This window comes from Microtus oregoni, unplaced genomic scaffold, assembly GCF_018167655.1.
Source record: "Microtus oregoni isolate MIOR12 unplaced genomic scaffold, Mior012 000015F_ref0000493, whole genome shotgun sequence".
NCBI lineage: Eukaryota > Metazoa > Chordata > Mammalia > Rodentia > Cricetidae > Microtus > Microtus oregoni.
Window position 1 is genome coordinate 43,824,235 of NW_024543074.1, and position 25,610 is coordinate 43,849,844.

At 37.8% G+C, this 25,610-nt stretch overlaps 1 protein-coding gene across 1 annotated transcript in view; it reads right to left on the minus strand.

The window, feature by feature from the left end:
• The window catches only part of Meikin (meiotic kinetochore factor), a 38,949-nt gene that overhangs the window by 12,171 nt on the left and 1,168 nt on the right, over positions 1-25,610 (minus strand). Inside the window, exons 4-13 of the mRNA XM_041664442.1 lie at positions 24,009-24,066; positions 19,086-19,211; positions 15,686-15,805; positions 14,545-14,584; positions 11,852-11,916; positions 11,247-11,252; positions 7,446-7,516; positions 4,670-4,825; positions 2,948-3,025; positions 848-967 (exon numbers count right to left, since the gene is read on the minus strand). Coding sequence (XP_041520376.1) covers positions 848-967; positions 2,948-3,025; positions 4,670-4,825; positions 7,446-7,516; positions 11,247-11,252; positions 11,852-11,916; positions 14,545-14,584; positions 15,686-15,805; positions 19,086-19,211; positions 24,009-24,066 — 840 coding nt within the window. The remainder of the gene's footprint in view (positions 1-847; positions 968-2,947; positions 3,026-4,669; positions 4,826-7,445; positions 7,517-11,246; positions 11,253-11,851; positions 11,917-14,544; positions 14,585-15,685; positions 15,806-19,085; positions 19,212-24,008; positions 24,067-25,610) is intronic.

The window sequence follows — 25,610 nt, forward strand, 5'->3', positions numbered from 1 at the left end:
AAAAAAGGCATCTAGAAGTCTCAACAGGGATTTCTAACAAGTGCTACTCAATTTCTGAATTCAATCATTTTCTTTCCCATTTATGAGTCAATAAATCATCCTACCCTGTCCCATTTTGGATTATATGCACGTGCGTGTGCGTGTGTGTGTGTGTGTGTGTGTGTGTGTGTGTGTATACAAAGAAACTTGTGAAAAACAATAAGAGATCCACTGAGTTCAGGGAGTAAAATGTTTTTTTGCCTTGCTTGGGCATGATGGCACATGCCTGTAATCTAAACATTTGGGAAGTTAAAACAAGAGTTTGAGGTTAAGACTGTGAATCTGAGTCTAGCCTGAACTACATAAAAGTTCTAGTCACGAAAAGTGAAAGAAAACAAAACAGTTTGTAATCTAGAATTACTATACTAAACTTTCCTTTGTACATAATACAATTCTCAGATAATAAAATTAGGACACAACACTGTTAAAACTAGGTACCTATAGGTAAAAGTGAAGTTAGATGCACACAGAACAATTCAGTCAAAATAGATTTTACACCTAATTGTGAGACTTACACCTCTTTAACAAAAACATTAGCAGAAGCTTCCTAACATTTGATTTGATTATGACTTTTTGTATGACATCAAAGATATAGGCCACAAAAGAAAAATTAGACAAGTTAAATGATGAAAAATTCCAAATGTTGTGTTTCAAAATATCCTATGTACAGAATAAAAAGAAAACTCATAAAAGTGGAAGCTCACAAAGCTAAGAACTGAGTCTTCTCTACATACATAAAGGATGTTAGTCTCAAAAAAATCATCATAACTATCTTTACAGCAATTGAAGAAAAATCTTAAAATGTTACCTCACTTGAAGAACTTTCTTGCCAACTTGACACAGGAACAATTTCACTTGAGTTAACATAATTGCTGACATTTGGAAATAGTTCTTCAAAAGATACATTTTGCACTGGAGACAAATCAATCTATATAACAATATAACTCCTTTTACAGTTTCAAATATAATTAGTGTTAGGTAATGAAACATATTGAGAACACTATCTTATTCAAGTATTTTCTTGTGTATTTGAGGCACAAACAACTTCATTTGAATAAACATTATTAATTACATTTGGAAATAATTCTTTAAGACATATTTAAGTGGATAAATCAATGTATAAATATTTTTTTCATTAAAGCAAAACAGAATATAAAATCACATATACTGGCAAGGATGTACAGAGATTGGAACCTTGTGCATGGCTATTAAGATTGTGAAATGATGCAAGTTCTATGGTATAGATTTTCTAGAAAATTTAAAGTGCCCCTACCATATGATCTAGAAATTCTACTTCTGGGTATATACTCAGAGGAGCTGAAAAGAGGGCGCTTATATTTATACATATACTTTTAGCACCAGTGTTCATAACAACCAAAGCAGAAATGACCAAAATGTCCACTGACCAACAGACACATAAAGAAAATGTAATATTATAACAGAATGTTTTCATATCTAAAATGTAAGTAATTGTGTGTGTGTGTGTATGTGTGTGTGTGTGTGTGTGTGTATGTGTGTATTGTATTGTGTTGTGAGTGCACGTGTCTCTACACTTACATGAAAATCAGAGAACATCTTTCAGGAGTTGGTTTTCACTTTTTACTGTATGAGTCCTAAGGATAGACCTCAGGTGGTAAGAAAGTACCCTTACCTACTGAGCCATCCCACAGTATGTGTTTTTGAAATTATTTCATTTTATGTATATGGTGTTTTGGCTACACAAGTCTATGTGCCATGTGTATGTAGGACCCATGGAGGCCAGAAGAGGGTGCTGAATTTCCTGGACCTGGAGTTCTAGAGGGTTGTGAGCCACAATGTGGGTGTTGGAAATCATACCCCAGTCCTGTGGAAGAATAGCCAGTGCTCTTAGCCACTGAATCATCTCTCTGGCCCTTGGAAGTAATTTCTGACACATGCTATCACATATGTGAACTTGAGGGCATAATATTTGTGTATTATATTAGTCATAATAGGAGGAATACTGCTGGGTATGGTGAATATACCCAAAGTCCCAGCTACTAGGGGAGGCTGGGGTAGGAGAGTCAATTGATCTCAGGATAAGTCAGACCCTATCTCAAAAAATAAAGGCTACGTAATGTGTGATGCTTAACTATATGAAGCACTTCATGTAGTCAAATCACAGAGAGAAAGTAGAAAGGTGATTAGGAAGGGCCCAATAGGGAGTTACTGTTTTATAGGTATGAAGTTTCAGTTTTACAAGATGAAAAAGAATTCTAGAACTAGATGGAGATGATGATTATATGGAAATGTTCAATGCACAACTAAACATGATTAAAATTCCAAATTTTATGTTACATATACAGAAAAGACTGGTTGTAATTGTATATGATTTTTATCCCAGCACTCCAAAGGTCGAGCTGGGCTGGTCTATGCATTCAAGGGCAGCCTGGTCTACAAAAGGAGTTTTAGGCCAGTCAGGGAATGAGGGGGAAGAGAAGGGAGGGGTGGAGGGAGAAGAATTTGTGACCTGGCAAGTCTGGCTAGAGAAGGTTCAGTCACTAAGAATGTGTACTGCAGAGGACCTATGTTTAGTTCCCAGTACCCATGTCAGGAAGTTCACAACCACCTGTGACTCCAGCTCCAGGGGATCAGATGCCCTCTTTTGGCCTTTGTGGGTACTCACACTCAGATGGACATACTCACAGACACGAGACATGTATACATAATTAAAAATAAAATCTTTAAACAAAACTCCTAAACAAACCCTGGTTGGTGTTGCAGTATTCCTCCTTACATACAGAGTATTCCCAGTGAAAGTGTGTTTATGTAGTAGAAAAGTTCAGGTAGTATTCTTCATGGGCAAATGCCCCAGAACAATAGAAACAGATGAATGGGGAGAGGAGAAGTCAGGACACAGATGTCACAAAGGCCAAAGGCTGGTACTTACCACAAAGTCAGCTGCGTCTGAAGATGGCGTACTTGTTAACAGGGCTTTGTTTTGCTTATCAGGAGTAGAAATTTTTTTCTATAAATATTCATAAAATAGATCAATTATTAGAAAGAAAACATTTTAAAAATAGTAACTCAAGCTTAGTAGATTAGACCATGTGTAATAATAATAAAATCCTTATTCTGCTAATTAAATTTTAAATCTCCTGACAGAAAACTGAAGAATTTTCTAGACTGAATTAGGTCAAGCAACTCTGAATAGAACTGTATCTGGTGTAACAACTACAGAAGAATGTTGAGGTTGAAATCACTATTAATTTAGAAAGAGAAGCTAGAGTGATAAATAATTAGCTTTGATTACCTCTTTTAACCACCTTAAATTACTTTCAGCATTTGTTTAGTTCCTGGAAGAGAACTGTACTTTTCATGGGCAGACTCACATCAACAAAATGGGAGTAGAAAGTAGGGGAGAAACTAGAGGGAAAATGGGAGATGCAAAGATGCAGAAAGAGAGGGACGCTTGAAGAGAACAGAAGGAAAAAGAGAAGATGATTGAGAGAAGGGAGAAGAGAGACAAAAGACAACAGAAACAGAAAAAGAGACAGAGGCACAGAAGGGCAGGGATAGTGTGGAGAAGGGAGACAGGTAATGAGACAGAGACAGGAGTCAGAAAGAGACAAGCATAGACCACAAAGAAGAAACAGGCAGGAAAGCAAAGAAACGTGAGTGACAGATGGGTAGAGTGACTGAGGTAGGTAGGTTTATTTCCAGCAATAAGTGGCCTTTCTAAATCTTAGACTCCATAAACCCACCATGCCTTTCGGGGAAGTCTCTTTTCTTTATTGTGTGACCGTTACATGACGCCAAGTTTGGATCTGGAACCCAAACCCTGAGATAAACTGAAAATCATAGTTAAGTCTCTACTAGTTTTATTCCACTTTTACTTTTCTTTCACTCTGTTTTTCTTCTGATTTAATCTATTTAAATTAGTTGAAATAAACTAATCTAAAATAGATTATTAAGAAAATATTAAAAACTTATGGGTATATCTGCTTGGTACAGAATATGTTAACTCTTACTTATTAGCTACACACTTTAAATTTCTCTATCTGAACAATGAGGAGCAGCCTACCTTCAGGATTGGTGAGCAAGGATTTACAGAGAAAGAGAAGATTCTGGAGAGAAGACAGAATGAGCGTTCTGGTGAGCTAGTTCTATCATCACCGAGGCAGGCTCAGGGGTCTCTGTTCACATTTCCTTGAACAAAGAGCCTACTAGTACACCGTAAGGGGTAAGTTTAGCACTAACCAAGCTGCATCAGGATCTTTAGGATCTTCATCAGCTATCAAGCTGAAGTCGTCACCTCAGCCTTTGGCCAAGTCCTGAGCACACAGCACAACACAGACTTGGGTGATGCATACTCTTTGTTCAGAACTCCCCACTGGATCCAGGTAGTCACTGTTCAGTCCCTTATTACTTTTCTCAGGTATCATCTGCTCCAATAAGCCACCTGAACTCTTATTATGTCTCAGAATCTGCTTTGTAGGGCTCCCGATGACACAGCTGTCATCGACTTTTAAAAAGCATTAGCTTGCATGCAGCTGTAGAATTTAGCTACTTTTTCTCTATATTTGTTAACAAATCGTGCATTACTAAACCTTCCCAATCAGTACATTGTAGTCTTTCCATAATTAGGAGTTAATAAAATACCAGGACTTACCAACACAGGTTCCAGGGGCTGAGGCAACAGAACATCTTCGACTGCGATGCTTTCGAGAGCTGAACTATAATGGGAGAATGGAGCCTTGCTGTCTAGACAACCAGAGCTTAACTTTGTTTGAACTTGTGGACCGCTATCTTCAGATTTCTTTGCAGGCTGAAACACATGCACAATAGCAAATATAATTCACAATGCCATGAAATATCCCTTGTCCTTCTCAGGCATCCTATTACTTCTTCAAGTTGAAAAAAAGGTTTAAATGTGCAGATAATTGATTTTTTAGGAAAAAAGAATGTGTTCTAAGGCTGGGGTATCTCCAGCACTATAAAACATGACAACACAAAGCCTGTCATATGCCTAAAAAGCTATGTGTTCCATATATTTAAATGAAAAAATCTGGTGAAAGACAAATTAGGTTGAAATACTCAGTTCTACCACATTTAAGGTAACAGCTCTCACATGGTGTTTTACAAAGTTGGAGGTGTGGATTGGTCAGTGGCAGAGCATTTGGCTAGCAGGGGTGACAAATTGGGTAAAAATGAGCTAGAAAACCAAACAATGTTTGCAAAAACAAATTATTAGGTCTGTTTTTCAACACCTAAAATTATACTAGGGAAAATATTAAATCTATTTATTGCTGTCTACCTTTTTTTTTTTGTTTTGTTTTGTTTTGTTTTTCTTTTCTTTTTTTTTTTTTTTTTTTTTTTTTTTTGGTTTTTCGAGACAGGGTTTCTCTGTGGTTTTGGAGCCTGTCCTGGAACTAGCTCTTGTAGACCAGGCTGGTCTCGAACTCACAGAGATCCGCCTGCCTCTGCCTCCCAAGTGCTGGGATTAAAGGCGTGCGCCTCCACCACCCGGCGCTGTCTACCTTTTTTAAATGTGAGGTTTGTCTTCTCTTTTTCAACATTGGCTTTCAATGATCAGGTATCAATTTTGATGAATGATCATTATAATTTATTAATGATTTCTTTCATGTATTATGCCTTTGGCAGTATATTTAAAATTCATTATCATGTCCCAAATGTTAAGTTTCAAACCTGGGATAAACAGCTGGAGTGCCTATTTAACATATAAAAGCAGACCTGAGCCGGGCGGTGGTGGCGCACGCCTTTAATCCCAGCACTCGGGAGGCAGAGGCAGGCGGATCTCTGTGAGTTCGAGGCCAGCCTGGTCTACAAGAGCTAGCTCCAGGACAGGAACCAAAAGCTACGGAGAAACCCTGTCTCGAAAAATCAAAACAAAACAAAACAAAACAAAACAAAACAAAAAAGCAGACCTGGTCACCGGGTTCTCCCAGCGTCCCTCAGTTCCTACGTGTTATAGAGTAATAACAGAGTTAAAGACTAGATAGTTATGGTGACAGTTTTCCTTAGTTATGATAGAAAGTAAATTAGGTACAAAAGTTTGGACTCATCCAGAAAGGATAAATAACGTAATATTCCCCTGAATTTGCCAAATACTCATAAACTGGACATTGTAAACATATCCCTTGCTTGGTAATTGTTCTTATTGTATATAGTTTTGCATTGTTAGAGTTAAAATCTTTCTTTTTATTTAGACAAAAAGAGGGCAGTTTTGTGGAATAATCTTTTTGTAAACTGTAAAGATGCGTCATTCGGACTGGATTAATAAAAAGTTGAACAGTCAATAACTAGGCAGAGGAGGGATAGACAGGAGTGGTGGCCAGAGAGAAAAGGGGAGCCACCTAGCCAGACAAGAGCCAGCCAGCCCCCAGCTGGAGGAAGCAGGAAAGCAGGATGGACTACATAGATAAGGTAAACAAGTCTCAGGGCAGCACATGGATTAATAGAAACCAGCTTAATCTAAGTTGTAAGAGCTAGCTACAAACAAGCCTAAACTATAATTAATAAGTGTCCATATAGTGGTTTAGGAGCTGGTTGGTGAAATAAAGACCAGGTTGCATGTAGCTAGCTATATGCATTTCCATGCCAATCACTTAATCAACTGAATCACCTCTCCAGCCCCTCCAATAATATCTCAAGACAAAGATTAGAAGTCTTTTCAATACTCCTCACTCCTTCCTCTATATCAATCTGTCAATTCTACAGGCAAAATTATCTTAAATCCATACACACATCTCTCTCTCTCTTCTATCTATAAAACACGAAACACAAAATCTCTCACCAAAACTATTTTTAATTTCTTAGTGGTAAGTCTCCCTGCTAACATGTTTGCCTTTTCCCAATTTATTCCCTAATCTATATAATAGGAAGAAAGTGGGTTTTAGAGCAACAAAGACCTGCCACAAACTACTAAAAAATGATGAAAACATAAACCTGTTTTCTCAACTATAGATACTATCAAACAAGAAAGCAAGCAAGCACACAAACAAAAAACCAATTATCTTAATTGAATGATATAAAGAAACAATACAATTAACAAAAGCCTTTCAAAGTCCAAAAGACTTCCCCAGAGAACTTCAGATTCCAGAAGATTATAGTCTTCAGCATAAAGCACTGCTCTGGTTACAGAGTAAATTTCTTATTTGTACCTCAATGAATAATGTGTACCTAGTCATTGAAAGGAAATCAGAAAAAATGTTAAAATGCATTTTAATTCTCTGTTATTAAACTTACATAATGTATATATTTTTGTATGGTATGCATAGGGTTTTTACAAATTGAGTAAGTCTTATATTCCAAAATGAGTTTTCTATTACCTTAAATACACAGAAAATAATTTCTGAATGTGTTAATAAAAATCACATCTTTTATTGGTGCAATTATCTGTATAGTTATCCTGCTTCAATACTTGCTTTTTTCTTTGCTTTTTTGGTGGTTGGAGGGCCAGTTTTCTCAGCAAACATAACCTCAAAAGTTGCATTTTCTACAAATGAAAACACAGTTTGATTCTATTTAACCAGCTATTAATTAAATACAGACGACAGAGAATTCAAATTCAAAACCAACCCAAACCCCAGCTTTTAATGACTTTACCTTTGTAAAAGGAAGAAAAACTTAATGTATGCTGAATAATCTAACTTGCCTCAGATAGAAGAAAATATTCCCTTAAAAATTTAGGTCAGACAGGGCTGCACTGGCTGCGCTTGCAGGGGGCCTGGGTTTGATCACCAGCACCCACATGTGGTTCACACTCTTCTGCAACTCCAGTTCCAGGGGATCCAATGGCCACTGCAGGCACGGTGCACACACACAGTATACACATATACATACAGGCAAAATACCCATACCCCAACACATAAAATAAGACAAAAACCATCCCAGAGGTCCATGTTTCACAGAAGTAGAATACACGCTTTACTTTTGAGTTAGGAGGGAGGTATGTAGTGCAGCTCTTTATTTCTACTCCCCTGTACTAAGCACTGCCTTTCTACTGTGATCTTCCTAGCAGCGTTTAGTCATTTACTTATGAATGCAATGAGGTTTCTCTGTTGCCCAGACTCATCTTGAATTTCTAGGCTTAAGCCATTCTCTTGCCTCAGTCTCCTGAGTAGTAATGACTCCACGTACCTGCTACTATACCTGACTCTATCAACATTTAAAACAAACTCAGGCCTGGCCTATGCTATTCCGACTTTTCCTGTGCTCCATATTGCCTCCTGCAGCACATCTCACTGTAGCTGCACTTCTTCAGAGAGCCACCCATACTTGACTTCATTCACTGCCTCTCCTCCTGTGTACTCTCAGATTCAAATCCGTCCAGCTTAGTCCTCACTAGCATCAGCAAAAACACCCCTGTTCTGTCTCACTGGATCTTCACAAGGTGCTGACTGTCTCCTGCTTCTGCTCCTCCCCACATCTCCCTCCGTTCTCTACTCCCCAGACTGAGTACAAAGCAACAGTACTCACTGAGTGCTGGCACTGTGCACACTATGCATATGATCTGGGTTTAATATTGCACATCCAGCTTGTCTTTACTCTCTGCACCACTACCCTGATTTGAGGCACCACCTTCTCTATAATTCATTGGACCCTTATTTACCTAAAATGTAAACCTAGGGTCATTTGCTTAAGATTTTTTTTTCAGGCTTTCCATTGCCATCAAATTAAAATTCAAACGCTTTACTTTGACATACAAAGTCCTTTTTATGATTCATGATTCCCCAGCCCAAAATATTTTCCAGAGAAAATATAGGATTCTCAGTTAAATTTGAATTTCAGTAAAACTTTAGTTAAATAATCCAGCTTAATAGTATTTATTTTGCAGTGTTTGAAGCATACTTCTATCAGAATATTTGCCATTTACCTGAGTTCAAGCTTAATGCATTTATTTGCTAAATCTGGAAACTCTGGGGGTTAATGGATTACTTCTATCATTTTCATCTCCCAAGGTGAAGAACATTCGTAGGTAGATTTATGAGTTTGTGGGAGATAAAAACTACTACCAACATTTTGTAATAAATTAAACAGAACAATAACAAACATGGGAGTACTGAGGATAACCTCTGGACAACTGGTTTGTAGTTCCTAAGATTAAGACCAGGTTAGATCTGGATTATGATCATTCTTACTCCACAGTTTTCATTCTAATTAATCTGATTACTTTAAATTATTTTCTACCTCATTAATGTATGTTATACAATGATGTATTATTATCACTATCATCATCATCATTACTATTATTAATAATTATTGAGACAGAGTCTCACTATGTAGCTCTACAAACACAATCTGTAGACCAGGCTGGCCTTGAACACATAATTATCTGCTTGCCTCTGCCTCTAAAGTGCTGGTATCTAAGGCACACACCATCATACCCATCACAATGAATTGTTACATAATGCATACTTTAGAAAGGTGACATTCAGTGGGTTAACTGCCAGCTTCATGGGGCTGTTTAAACTCAATTGAAATTAAATAAATTCTAAAATTGAAAAAAAGCTTTTAAAATGAATGTGTGTGTGTGTGTGTGTGTGTGTGTGTGTGTGTGTGTATGATTGCTGGTTTACTCTGTCTTGAGTCTTCTCATGGCTTCTGAGGTACAGCTCTAATGCACCAGCCACTAAGCCTAGGCGTCACCTGATGGACATTTCCTTCTTTCCCTCCTTCTACATATTGAAGTGTTACATTTACATTCTTCTTATTAGTTTTAATTCATTTTTTACTTCCATATGATTTCACCTAATTCTATGTCATCAAAACACCTACACTCCAACTCCAAATAGATATCAGAGTGTGTGTGTTTGTGATAAAAACAGCCTCTGTCCTGAATTCCAGAGTCATATATCACAAACTACCTTGATGAAAGTGACACTTGAAGCTAATGCACCTCTCTAGGCTGAATTATTTTATTCAAGGTTGTATATACAAAGGTCACAGTACTTCCTCAGATAGAACTGCCTTAATTTCTCCATTTAAAACATCATACCTAGGGGCTGGCAAGATAGTTCAGTGAGTAAAGTCACTTACCAGACAACAAGCTTAGAAACATGAGTTCAATCTCCAGAACCCACATATAGGTGGGAGGAAAACAGTAGCTCCAAAAAGTTGTCCTCTGACATCTACACGTGTGCCGCCATGTGTGCGCCTGCCACATGCACCCACACACAGTAATAATAGCTTACCCAGTCACACTCTTTACCCTGCTTCATTTCCTTTCATTGCTCTTATTTATATTCATATACATACTCTATTTCTCTCATACAATACATCCTAACCACAGTTTCCCCTCCTTCCACTTCTCCTACTTCCCCTGCCACATCCCCTCTTCCTCAGATCCACTCTCCCTCTCCTTCCCTTCAGAAAAGAGCAGGCCTCTAAGAGACAACAGCCAAACAGGACAAAACAAGATACAATAATACAACAAGGCAAAAGCCCTCACATTGAGGCTAGAGAAGGCAACTCAATAGGAGTAAAAGAGCCCCAAGAACAGGCAAAAGAGTCAGAGATACATCCATTCCCACTGTTAGTAGTCCCACAAAACCACCAAGCTAAGCCATGTAGGCCCCATGCCACTTTAGTCTCTGTGAGCTTCAGAAGTGAATATAAAAATTTTTATTTCTCTAGTCCCTTGAATGTGATATTACAAAGTGAGTTTCCTTTAATTTCCTTGTGCTAACTGTCTAGAGTACAGGCTCAGTGTCTAACACTATAATACTATTGTTCAGAATAGTATGAGTTTAATCTTTTCTCTCTCCAAGACAGGATATCAACTGTTTAGCTCTAGTTGTCCTAGAAATCACTATGTAGATTAGAATGAGCTCTCAAAAACAATTTCCCAAAACGAAGATTTTAATACTAAACTGTGTATTTTTGATTCATATAAACATTTGAAATAATTATTTTTTTGAAGAAGGAACAATTCCTCAATTTTGCTTTCAAATAAATAATATCAAACTTCTTGCAAGAAATAAAGAAAACAGGGGCTAAAGGGATGGCCCAGTGGTAACAATCACTGGCTGCTGCTCTCCCAGAGTACCTCAGTTCAATTCCCAGCACCCACATGGCTGCTCACAACTGTTTACAACTCCAGTTCCAAGGGATCTGTTCCTCTCTTCTGGCCTCTGCAGGCATTGTATGCACATGGTGCACAGGACACATACAGGCAAAACACTCATAAAAATAAACCTGAAAAAGAAACAAAATAAAAATCTGACCTAAGACTGAGGCTAATAAGTACATAAATGTCTTGCTATGTTCACTCCAATAATAAATTAAAGAGTGCCAGTAATGCGAGACATTTTGTTGATCCTAGCATTTTCCAGTCATGACATGTGGCCCCAATTGTTCTTCTACCACTAAACCTATAAGGGCAGAGAAAAATGTGTCACTTCCCACTGGGGCATACAGCAATGCCTAATATAGAATATTTTAAGTATATTTCTAATAAAAATAAACAATAGGTTGTGTATGAATAGTAAAGACCCATTTTCTAACCTAATAATATTCTTTTCTTTCTTTCTTTTCCCTCTCCCTCTCTCTCTCTTCCCTCCCTCTCTTTCTTTTTTTCATTGAGATGGGGTCTGATTATGCATTCCTAGTTGACCTGAATTTGCTATGTAAACCAGGCTGGCTTCTAACTTGCTTGTTTTCTGATGCTGGGATTAAAGGTGTACACCACCACCATAAGCAGCCAAATCTTTATTTTTAAAATGCAACTGGGCTAAAATGTTTCCTGGAGTACCTAGTTTATTAATATATGGTATACTGTAGCAAAGGTAAATATGTAATCATTTAAATAATTAGTGCCACTAATTATTACCTGATGCTAAATTTGAAGTATACTTTGGTTCTGAAGAGATATGTGGGGCTTCTAATGTCATCTCTCTGTAATAAGAACAAATTAGTGATATTTTCTAATCTTTTAGTAACTTTCAATTATCCTCAAATTATACTGAAATTAAAGACATGCAATTAATTATTCTGTAAGAAAATATAACTAGTCAAAAATGCATCATATTTATAGTAACAGATAACAATAACATGTATGTACATGTTTATGTAGAGGAAAGTCCTGGTGTTTAGAATTACATAGACCTGAGTTAACCCTGGTTTTACCACTCATACTTCAGTGGCCTTGAGAAAGCTACCCAACCCGTCCTGAGTCTTACTTGCAAAGAAATTGCCAGGATGTTTTTGGTGAGGACCCCAAACATAAGTGATATTTGGACATGAGTGTCTTTTTCTCTTTGGCACTTCCACAAATGAGACTGCATCCCATTCTGACTAAACATGCAGGTGAGGATAAGTTAGTACAAGAAGATCCAGGCTCAGTATTCGCCCCCTAAAACAAGTTCTGAGAAAGACAGATTTCCTTGAAGACAACAGAGTTGAAAACCAAATGTGAGATGAGACTTTTCTAAATTCCTGTATTAGTTAACTGAAAAGTAGAACTCAGTAAAGAGCCAACTATTTTTCTGTCATTTCTCTTTAAGCTCTTATTTCCAACTAGAGCTGCCTTGCTTCTGAATGAACCTTCATGTGAACTACTTCTTACTGGGGCATTTCAGGGACACTCTGAGTTCTCTTCAGATCACATAACTCTTCCGCCTTTCACTAATGCATCTCAGCTGCCCTATGAATAAACAGCTATTTTTAGGGATGAAGACTCCAGTGTAGTGACACAACTCCACACTTCTGCTATGACACGTAAATCTCTCCCTGCTCTGGCCCAATTCATACTCCTGCTATGCGGACAGCAGCCCTGCCTCCGCTTCTCTAGTTCTAGTCTCCCACTGCCAGCTTGCCACACACACTTGTCCGAAGCTGGCTTTCTCTGGCATTGGATCAGTGGACTTTCTCCAGTCTGTAGGCTACCTTTCCATTTTCTTGAGTTTTCTATAAGTATTCACTGAGGGTTAAATTATTTTACATTTCTCACAATCTGCTTTAGTCATGATGAAAACCTTTCAGTGGCTCTCAATATCTCTGGGACAAAATAAAAATTCCACCCTCCAGGCCTTTCACAGTTCAGATCGTGGCCAGCCTCTTGAACTCAGATGCCATCAATTTCACAGACTCTCAGGTCAGTACACTTACCCTGAACCAAACACTTCCTCTAATAACACACTTCTCCTTGGTCTTCGCCACAGCAATTCTACTACTTTTTTTTTTGCAAGAGCCTCAACATCAAGCAATATTGGCATTAATTAATAATAACTACCTCCACAATAGTTCCTCCTAAAACAGAGCTTTTTTAATAAGTGTTTTTGAGACAATTACACAAATAATCCATTGTTATTATTCCTAGGAGCCAAGAGAGGTCAGTGTGTTCTTAGAGTTTTAGAAAACTACATAAATCATCAGTGCATATCTTACGGAAACTCTCAATGTTATACTGAATAGTGCACATGGTTAGAATCACACAAACCAGGGCTTAAAGCCAACTTATGCTACATTTTGGCAATTCACAATGAATTGGTTTTTTTCTTTCATTACTTTTCATTAGATTACCAAAAATCTAAGAAATTAAAAGTCTAATTCAGTTTAGTTAGATGATGCAATTATCTGTAATCCACAAGAATTGAATACTTTCCCTGCAATATTACTTTATTGAATACAAATTTAGACAGAGAAAAAGTACCTTTCTATATTCTTTCACTATGACAAAAATCACTTTGGTAGTTGTGCAAGGACTAAACTAACCTACCAGTCTGATAGATTTACAAAAAGTCAGACTAAGAGAGAACCAAAGAAGGGAAGAACAGGCTTGAAATGATTATAATCAGCACACAAAGGTAGGTATCCAAAGCTATGAGTAGATAATATGAATTAATAAATGCTTGACTGATAAATTCTTACAAAATGAAGCCTGATTCAATGTTAACAAAACAACTTTGATAAGACAAAAATATACCCAATGATTTTTATTAAATGTTACATGACATATGCACTATTAATTCAAAATGATAGAATCAGCCTTGGCCATGATCTCTCCCATCCCACCACTGGCTCTAACAAGTCTTGCTACTTCTACTTGCAAACGTCGTAGGAGCTCAGCCTCTTACCTCAGGCCCTCCTCTGGCTAGTCCTCCTACCTAAAGAGCTCTTTACCCAACTTGCCCTTCTTGTAGATAACTCTCAAATGATGCCTTTTCAATGGGACCTCCACACCATACCATTTAAAGTAGCAAGCTTCAACTCCAACACTCCAGAGGCCATCTTGCTTTATCTTTTTTGATATCATCTTTTCGACACAGCAAGTGGCACCACATTTGCTTGTCTATTGTCTATCTCCCCAAAATGTAATGTGGATTTGATAAGGACAGTAATTTGTGTTTCATTGATTTTACTCCTTACTATATCCCAGCAATTAGAACACTCCTGACTAGAGTAAGTGATCAGTAAATACTGAATCAAGTTTATCTGAGTTTGTGGAATGGCAGTCATCACTATCATATAACTCTTATAATAAAGGGTTTTGAAAAGTACAACACCAAAATTTTTAGTTCTTACATTTTTCTATGGCATTCCTCATTGTTTTCGGGAGAAGAACCTACCAAAGGGGAGGAAGAAATCAATCCATTAGACATAGAGATAATCCAAAGGCATGTAAGGGGCTAAAATTATCCTGAATAAAATATTTCTCTTCAGCATACACACTGACCGAACTTCTGATTTTATGTTTAACTGTTTTATCATGATTCTCATATGTGTCTCTTAAATTAGGCAAAGGTATTTTGAAAATATCAAAGTAAAACATAAAAAGTATTATGAAGTGTTATGAGATACATAAATATTTGTGTAGTTCTTTATAATCTGAGTACCTTTCACAACTATTATCTTGGGAATTTTACAATATCCAAGTCAGTCAGACACACCAATTTATTTTTCCCCATTTCACCTATATGGAAACAAGGACTAGTCAGTTACAAAACCCACCACCTGCCTTAGGTATTTAGCTGAATCAATGATGTCCAGGTACAGTAACAAAGCCTAGCTCAAGCTGAGGTAGACCACGGAGATGAGTAAGGGCAGACAGCTTGCCAAGCACGCCCACGGGCCTAGGTTCAGTCTCGAGCACTGTAAACATCCAACAGTAATAAAGAAGATTGGACTGGGGTGGGAGAAGTATTAGTCAGTAAAGTACTGAGCAAACATCCACAAGGACCTGAGTTCAGTCCCCAGGACTCATGTTGTGGAGGAGAAGACCAGCTCCCAAAAGTCATCCTCTGATCTTCACATGTATGTCATGGCACAATATATGTACATGTACTCAATCCACATATTAAATAAATGTAATTTTTTAAATTAGGGGCTGGCAGATGGTCCGTTGATAAAGGTGCTTGCTGCCAAGAATTTGATCTCCAGGACTTGTCAGGCTGTTTTCTGAACTCTATATGTGCAGTATGGCACATGCAAATGCTCATGCATACACACACATGCATACAGACACATAATAGATAAGTAAAATATAAACAATAAACTAGAAACCCTTATTACTAAAACTATTGTTAGGTATTATTTGTAACCAGAAGTAATCTTGGCTCATAGGTTTAGATTATAAGTCATTTAGAATAGAAAAAAAACTACTTTCATTTTCCAACATAGATGAGGGATTTTCTTCATGAGAGAGAAAAACGAATGTAAAACTCACTTAGAATTGCTGAGAGGTCTGAGAGCTGTGCCACCTTCTCTACAGCCACTGCATTGCTGGTGTCTAGAAGAGTGGAATTCTTGCAGGACTTGTACTCTGGCAACCTGGGATGCTCACAATCTAAAAAACAGAATATGTCATGGTGCATATCATACACTCATGTATGTGAATGTGTGTGAGCTAAATAAATAAATATAATTTCAAAGTTTTAAGATGACATAAAACTTTGAAAAGCCCACAAGTGACAGATTACTCCCTGCCCCAAACTTAGGTCCTATCCATTCCAGACTATGGTAATTGAAGGTTTTGGATAGAACAGAACACAAGGATAAGTCATGATGACATCAAGATAAGAATCTACAGCCCAGGCCAGTTCTCTGTCCTTGCATGTCTTCTGTCTAGATTTTTGCTTTACAGAGATCACTGAGCTACAGAGTGGCAGCATACACATAACTGGCTGACTCTCGCATTCTCTGTACTCCTCTCCATCCATTAAGCCTCATGCCACTGAGAAACATGGTTACACTGCTGCTACTTGGATTCAGTTTTAAACTTTCTATTGACCATGGCTATGTAAGAATATGCTATACCTGTTGCATCCCTGTGTGTACCTTTCACCTGTCCACAGCATACTATCATATCATCAGATAGTCTTCTTATGTATGGAAACTGCGAATTGAACCTAGGACCTCACGCAAGCTGGCCAAACATTCTACCACTGAGATACATCTCCAGATATATTAGATATTCAATGTAGGTATCATGATGATAAAATACTACAAAAATCTTATTCTTCTGGTATACCATGCAAACTTTTGGTTTTCCTGAATCAGTGTTCCCCTATCTTCACAGATGGTTTAATTTTATATGTATTTCATTCTCTTAGTCTTTTTTTGTTTTTGAATTTCAAGACAGGGTTTTTCTATGTAGTCCTGGCTGTCATGGTACTCACTCTGTAGACCAAGAAGGCCCCAAACTCACAGAGATTTGTCTGCCTCTGTCTCCCAAGTACTGGGATTAAAGGCATGCACCACCACCACCTTGCAAGACTTTGGAATTTTAGAGAGACTATGAATATTTTAGAGAAACTCTAAACTTTGAAAGAGATTTTAAATGTTTTGAAGAGATTGAACTTTTCTTACTCTTTATTTTTATTTTTGTTTTTGAGACAGGGCCTCTCAATGTATCCCTGGCTGTCCTGGAACTCACTATGGATGCCAGGCTAGTCTCAAACTCACAGAGATTCACTTGCCTCTGCCCCAAGAGCTAGGATTAAAGGCGTGTGCCACCATACATGTCAAGAGACTGAACTTTTTTTTTCCAAGACAGGATTTCTCTGTAGCTTTGGAGCCTGTCCTGGTACTAGCTCTTGTAGACCAGGCTGGCCTCAAACTAGCAGAGATCCACCTGCCTCTGTCTCTCAAGTGCTGGGATTAAAGATGTGCACCACCACTGCTTGGGAAGCGAGTGACCTTTTAAAGTATCTGAATTTTTAAAGACTGTGACTTTTAAAAGTTGGAATGTTTTATATTGTGATATTAATATTAACATGTCAACTTGGGGGCAAATGACAAAAGAAAGGTTCTAATTGAATAGTGATGTGACTGTATGCTATCAAGTTGATAAGGGGTCAATTATGTTGGCTAGTTTTATATCAACTTGACACAAGGTAGAGTCACCTAGGAAAAAGGAATCTCAATTGAGAAAACATCCCCACCAGACTTGTCTGCGGGCAAGCCTGTGGGACATTTTCTTGATTAAAGATTGATGTGGGAGGGCCCATTTCATTGGTGATGCTGTCACCCTTGCGCTCTAGGGTCCTGGATGGTATGAGAAAACAGGTTGAGTGTGCCAAGAGGAGCAGGCCAATAAGCATCACTCCTCCATCAATTCTTGCCTCCAGGTTCCTGCGTGGAGTTCCCAGTTTGACGTCCCTGGACAGACTACAAGCTCTAAGATGAAATAAACCCTTTCCTCTATAAGTTGCTTTTAGTAATGAGGTTTATCACAGCAATAGAAAGCTAACTAAGACACCAGCATCATTTGTTGAAAAGGCTATCTTTTCTTCAATGTGCATTTTTGGTGTTATTTGTCAAAATTCTCATGCCTGTAGCTGTGCAGGCATCTATCTGGGTTCTTTCCTTTATTTTTATGATCTATATGTCTGTTTAAGTACCAGTATCATGCTGTTCCTATGACCATGGTTCTGTAGTTTAGAATTTTAAATCATTGTTAATTGACCTAAAATCTTTTGTGTCTCCCCACAAAGTTAACTAGGATATGTATTTTTTTTCAGAATTGTAAAAGCACAAAAGGATAAGTCCAACCAATTAAGCCCATTTCCAGGCCTGTATTACATTTGTTCACTGATACCCTGTTGCCCAAAGCAAGCTATATAGGTCACCCAATGTGAAAAAGTAGAAAACTACCACAGAGGAATGAGCAATTTAGACCAACATATCAAAAATCACAGCATCCCTTTTATTAACAGATCCTAGAGCCATCTAATCCATAATCCCTCTGACTAAAACCATCCCAAAAGGTTATCCCAGCATTTGGGATGTTAAGACAGGGGAACTCAAGTCACTTCAAGTTCAGCATGGTTTACATAGTAAGGCCTTATTTCAAAAGAGGCTCCCTTTGAGTAGAAAGGAACAGTCACAATATCTGCCATTTAAAAATGACATCAACACATATGTGTATAACTGGGCAAATATAGTATACAACTGTATGGTATATATATACACATACACACACATACATACACATATATAACTATAGAAACATTAGTCACCATTAGTTTGTACAGTTATATACACATGTAACATGTTCATGCTTGTACATGTTCTGTCATCATGACTCCATCCCTTCTATCTAAGTTTGCCCTCCCTCTCCCCCTCCTTCACTAGGTCTCCTTTGCTCTAGATTCTCCTTGTCTACTTTCAAGTCACCTTTCGGTTTTATTTCAACATATGAGAGAAAATACACAATACTTGTCTTTTTGTGTCTTGATTAGGATTCATGACTTCTTTCCAATTCACTGTGTCTTTATGAGTTTGATTTTGAAAAGGAAAAGGCATGTTCTATTGTTACAGGAAGTTGTAGAGAAAAGCCTATGTTGTCTTCCATCATCAACCAAAGGCTCTATTTATAATAAATAATAAATAACTGTGAAGAAAATTCAAGCAAGGATTTGGCCTATTTAACATGTCATATACTGAAGAATAAGAAAACTACATGAAATAAAAGAAAGCAAATAGAGGTGTACAATGAGGGTATGGATATTTAGAGAACAAATACACCTTCACCTCCATTAAGTGCAAATATATCCACTGTAAGATATATGGACAAAGCAACAGTTTTACAGCACAGTCAATTAAGGATGAAATCATATTCTTACTCAAATAGTCTGATCCTCTGAACAGCTCAGGTGATGAGAAGCTATTCTCTTCAGTACTCTTTGTATATGAGTCTGTGTCTGAAGAGCTCAGGAGACAACTGGAAACATCGTACTCTGAAGTTATCCCTGTAAAATAAAGTGAAACAAAAAAAGTTGAAAGGGATAAAGAACAGAATTAAAATCCCAAAAAGGCACATCTGTAGAAATGTTTTATATATATAGTCATATAGCAAGAATTTAATATTGACTTCACACACAATTAGGAAATCCTAATATTGTCAATGATTTTGATTTAAATCTTAGACAAACAAATGCTTTGATATTGATAAACACATTATAATCCTTTTTGACTGTTTCCCTAAGTTTTACTTTTTACGGCCCACTCCTTTTTCATTTCATCTGTAATCCTAGCTCAAAAATTCAAGTTCTATATGTAAGCAATTCACTAGCTAAGAAGAAAAAGGATGAATCCAGCCATTCCATCCAAAAAAGGACAGACTAAAATAAGACAGAATGAAAAGCAGGCAAACAAAAGACTGAACAGACATCCTAGAAATACTCAAATGTATATGCATAACTGATTTTTATGAAGATATGTAAGTAGTTTAATGAAGAAAGGAAGGATTGTCTTTTAAACAAATTGTGTTAGAATAACTCTGTATGCATATGTAAAACCATAACAAACATAGGGTGTGTGACTTTGTGGTAGAATATTTGTGAAGCCCTAGGTCCAATCACTATCATAACAAAAGCCCTTCATCCCCAAAAATAAAACTCCAAAGAAAACAAAACAAAAGTTGAGCTGAAGAGATGGCTCAGCAATTAAGAACACTTGCTTTCTTGCAGATGACCTGTATTTGGTCCTAACACCTGTATGGCAACTTACAGCCACCTGTAACTCCATTTACAAGGAATCTGAGACATCCTCCTTGCCTCCTTGAGCACCAGGCACACATGTGGTACAAATACATACATATAGACACTCATACACATAAAAATAAATTTCAAGAAACTTAAATTTTATACTCTAAGAAACTAACACTAAGTTAGGCATGTTGGTGCACGCTTCATGGAGAAGGGTTGTAGTCCTACCTACTCAGGAGGCTGAAGCAGGGAAATAAAGAATTTAAGGCCAGCCTAGGCAAATTAGTGAGACATTTCCTTAAAATAAAAGTAAAAAAAAGAGATCTGGTAGAAAGACACTGCAAAAGCAACATTATAAATAGAAGAGCTACACACTGTGCGGCAATCAGTGCTCATACAGGACTCTGGTACACCGACACACATCTTTACCTGGACCAAGGCCACAGAGAAAGCCAATCCTTAGAGAAACTCAAATTGCTCTGCCAGCAACAACAGGATAAGCACTATCTCACACACACACACACACACACACACACACACACACACACACACACACCACTACCCTGAGAACCATGTGAACACAGGAGCTGACCTGGATACAAACCTGGGGACACAAGTATACCTAGGCAGACTACAAACTGGTGGAAAAGTAGCTTGAGCTCAGGTAATATCCAAGCATGCACAGCATACAACCCTTACAGCTTGTCCTCATTCCTACTTTTCTTCCCTTTCCTCACTTCCTCTTTACTATTCTTTTTTTAAATTTGAAACAGGATCTTACTATGCAGCCCTGCTGTCCTGGAACTCACTATGTAGAATAGTCTACGCTGAAACTCAGAGATCCTACTGCCTCTGCCTCCTGAGCATTAATCCTCCTGAGTCCACCATGTGTGACTTTTTTACTTTTTATTACTAATAAACTTAACAATCTTTAAATTACTTGCTTTTTCATTTAATCTCCTAGCTCCTTAGTGAGACTGTAGGCAAATTACCCAGTTGCTTTTTATTGTACTTTAGTATCTGGTTTGTAGTAAAATCATTCTTTCTGTTATAGTTGTCTGCTACTCCCCTATCAATGATAGTGGGGAATCATAAGCCCAAGAAAAGACCATCCATAAAGAAGATCCACATGAAACATAACAGTGAATATGGAAAAAAAACCCAAAAAACCCAATGATAATGGGAAGACTCATCCATTGCATCAGATACACAAACAACACAGAAACATACAAAATGAACAAGCCAATACAGCACTTTCAAAAGCTTGCAACTCTTCAATAACTAAAACCAAAGATAGTAAACTAAGCAAAAAGCTAAACAAATGACTCAAAAGTTCATTTTTTTTTTAACAACTTCAGAGTACTCAAACAAGTAGATGATGAAACAAGGAAATCAAGTCAGGGCCTAGATAAAAATTTCAGCAACATGAATTAGAACCTCAATAACCTGGAAGAGAAACTCAGCAAGGAAACTGAAATTCTGAAGAAAAATCAAAACAAAACAAATGTTGGAAATTGAAGAGTTAATTCAGGAAATTAAAAGCATCACTAATATGCTAGGTCAAGCATAAGAAAGAATATCAGGGATCAAAGATGAGGTTGAAGATATACTATACTCAGAGAAAGAAAAACATAAGAATATCTATAAACATCCAAGAATTCTGGAAAATGATCAAACAAGAAACCAAATCTAAAAATCCAGGAAGTAGAAGGGTAGGAGCTGAGATAATAGCCATAGGCATAGAAAATTAGAGTAAAATTATTCCAAATCTAGTCTCTTTGGAACTTCAGTGCTGGTCAGTCAGCTGACATGCATGCCTCCTTCCCAACCCACAATCCTGGCACTGCTAAACCAATCCATTTAGGGTCTCTCTTCACTGCTACAGGACAAGGAAGTGTGAAACAGAGCTGTACTTAACAGGGCTTTAGGCATGAAGTGGTAGTTGTATGAAATGGTAGTTGCTTCCTTTGCTCTTCAAACAGTAGACACAGCAGAAAAGCCAATGGCTCTTTGTGATACTCCTCTTTTTCACAACGTTCCTTTAGGAATGCCTGCAGTTCTGCTTCAGGAAACCTATTCGCTGGTATTCCTTAATGGTATCATAAGAATCTGCAGCAAGTGTAATAAAAAGGCTGGGAATCATGGAAAAGAGTAGTAGCTGTGAGTACAGATAGCTGAACAGTCACAGACATGTTCTGATGGGTCTGAGCAAAGGCTGAAGGCGGCTAGCCAATGCCACACACATGCTGCATTTTCTTCTTTACCAAGAGATTTAGAAATACCTTCTGTAACTTATATTAATAACAATGGATCTTGTGAACAGTATATGAGAAGCCAAGAAAATCACAATAAAAAGCATCAAACAGCAGGACACACTAAAGCGTTTCCTCAGTGGGTCTAGATACTCTCACATCTTTATATGTCTCCATGTCCGTACTAATCTCAAAATAGACTTTGCTTCTGTGAGCTTTCTTGTCAAAGGAATCATATTATGAAAGACCTAACAAGCTGGTAACAATCTGGAAGAACTCATCTATAGGTCAGTGTCTTTGGGGTAAAAATTTTGTATTTGTAGGAGCCAAAAAAATTCCAGTCTGAACAATGAATGAGTCCAGTGCCGAAGGCACAATTAGAAGTCTAAGTAGGTGTAGCCTATTTCATCAACACTGTCAATATTCAGGGTCTCACTGGAAGAAAACATGGGCCCTTTCTTTCAATGCTGCATACAGGTTTTAATCCAATTCTATTGTCTTAATTTTGTCAATAACTGTCACCAGGGAAATTTTCATTAGATGGCAATATGACTGAAAAAGCAAAAACAATGCTGTCATTAAGTGTCTCCTTGAGTATATATGATGCACATATGCAGCCATAGTCATTGTGCTGGATAGTTTTATGTTAACTTGACACATGCTAAAGTCATCACGGGAAAGGGAGCCTCAACTGAGAAAATGCCCTCGTAAGATTGGACTGTAGGCAAACCTGTAGGGCATTTTCTTAACTGGAGATTGATGTGAGGGCCCAGCCCAGTGTGGTGGGTGGAGCCATTCCTAAACTAATAATCCTATAACAAAGTAGGCCAAGCGAGCCATGGCAAGCCAGTAAGCAGCACTCCCTTGTGGCTTCTGCCTCAGCTCCAGTCTCCAGGAGCTCATCTGAGTTCCTGTCCTGACTTCCTTCAAGATGAACAGCGATAAAACACATACTCCTAATAAACCCTTTCCTCCCCAGCTAGCTCTGGTCATGTTTCATCACAGCAAGAGTAACTCTAACTAGGATAGCCATCTTCATCTACACCAGCATATTCTCTCAAAAGCCAAGTTTTTAAAAGCAACAGCGTTCTCTTCTTTGAAAGCAAGCACCACTGATTAAACCAAACTCAACAAGTTATGTGGTGACTGCACTATTTGGAAAATCTACAAACCCAGTTCCCATGGAATCTGGCTTGATATTTTTCACAAGGGTTCAGGAAACAAAACTTCAGATTTCCTCTTCTATCCTCTCACCTCAGAATCAAAAGGTGCCATTGCATTTCGCTGTCACCCTGGGCCCACTAGGGCCAAAACTTGGTTCCACATGGGCAGGTCCACTCCTCAAGGCATGATGCTGCCCTGTGTTGCAGGAGGATGATCCCATCCGTGTGTCAGCTGTACCTGCCTCTGACCTGAGCTTAATTGCTCCGGCCCTGCTGTCCAGCCGTGTGTCCTACCATGACTCCCCCAGCTCAGGGTGCCAGGAAGGCCTGCAGGAAGACCTCTGTACACGCTGTTTCTTTTGCATGGATTTCTCTTAACCCTCTTTTGGCATAGCTAATTTCTGTTCCCCTTCAGCTCTCAAGTCAATTGCCAACCAAACATGGAAGCATAATTGATTACATTCAAGTCATTCTCTTTTATAACATGTCATTTACTGGTGTAAACATGCAGGCATTGAGAATGAGGTCTAGAGCACAGTAAGAGGAAAGACAGCTTTTCTTGTGCTGAAATGAGAAGTCGAGAGATGTCAAGGAGAGCACTATGTTTGCAGAAAAGACAGAAAGCTGTAATCTGTTAGTCTTACCTGAGACCAGTTCACTACTTGATGAGCAACTGTCAATCTCGAAGTCCTTAGTCACTGACTCCTATGTGGAATAAAAATTAAAGATATAGTACAAATTATGAGATAGATATTTTAATTTGATTTTTTGATATTTGATTTGAAAAATGAGCATCAACTTTGTATGTTAATTTCATAGATATGTCGGAATACTGATCACAGATAACGTGCTATTTAACACGGAATCTAAAAATAAATATTAGATTACTATGAATAAATATGGGGAACTAGCACAGTCAGCTCACTATTGAGAGATAAAGTAAGACAGAAAGTAAGTATTTTTCTGACCACCTAGGAAGGGAGGACTTTTTCTCACCTTTAAATAACAAGTGGAAGCCGGGCGGTGGTGGCGCACGCCTTTAATCCCAGCACTCAGGAGGCAGAGGCAGGCGGATCTCTGTGAGTTTGAAGCCAGCCTGGTCTACAAGAGCTAGTTCCAGGACAGGCTTCAAAGCTACAGAGAAACCCAGTCTTGAAAAACAAACAAACAAACAAACCGAAAAAAAGCGGACTAAATCAGAAGAAAAATGATATAGAAGTCCAAAATAATAAAATTAAAGACTCATAAGTCAATGGCAATACTTGCTATGTGTGTAAAACTATCTTCAGTATATAATGAACAGATACTTCACAGCAGAAGAAATACAAGTGGACAACAGTGAGAAAAAAGTCCTGACTTCATCAGCATCCGAAGAAATGGGAAGTAAAATAACACACAGCTTTCCATCTGTCATCAATTTGAGTAAGAGTGTGCCAATTTGCCCATAAGAATCTAAAAGTGTCAAACACATCTACCCTTTGGCCTACTGCAAAGTATTTATCTTAAGTAACAATCTTAGGTGCACACAATCCTATAGCAGTATGTCTATCAATACCCACAAAGGCAAACCTTGGAAACTCGGGCTCCCAGTCTCCAGAAAAGTCAGACATATTTTGGTATATCTATTAGATAAAACACTATGAAGACATTAAAATATTATAAATACCTTAAGACTATTTAAAAATAAGGTAATATGTAAGTTGTAAAATGTTTTTAAAGCAGAGAAAAAAGCAGAAAGAAACATACAGCAATTTTAAGCAAGTTTTATATATACTATTTTTAATATTTAAATCATCTTCACAAAATACTTCACCACATACTGTTAAAACATAATGCAAAAAAATCATTTTTTACATGTCGTATGTGAAACTGCCATCTTCTAAACACAGGCCTGGTGGCCTGAGGCAGTACTGTAAGTTTTTTTTTGTTTTTTTTTTTAGGACTGTAAGTTTAAAGCCAGCTTCTGCTGTGCAGTGAGGTCCTGTCTCACAAAGCTAGATTATAATAAAAGAATATTAGCATGCTCGGCGGCACACTGAGTCCTTAGTGATCAGTCATGTTTCTAGTTGCTAATGGACAAACTCAAATGGAAAACAGGCTTTAAAATGTTAAGATTTTGAATCTGCAAAAGAGAACGTTAACAAATAACATTTCCCCAGTACTCACTAAAAGATCTGAAAAAGACGAACTGTATAATTATGAACCTACTTAAGTGGAATGCTCAATGCTCCCTAGGTGTGTGTGTG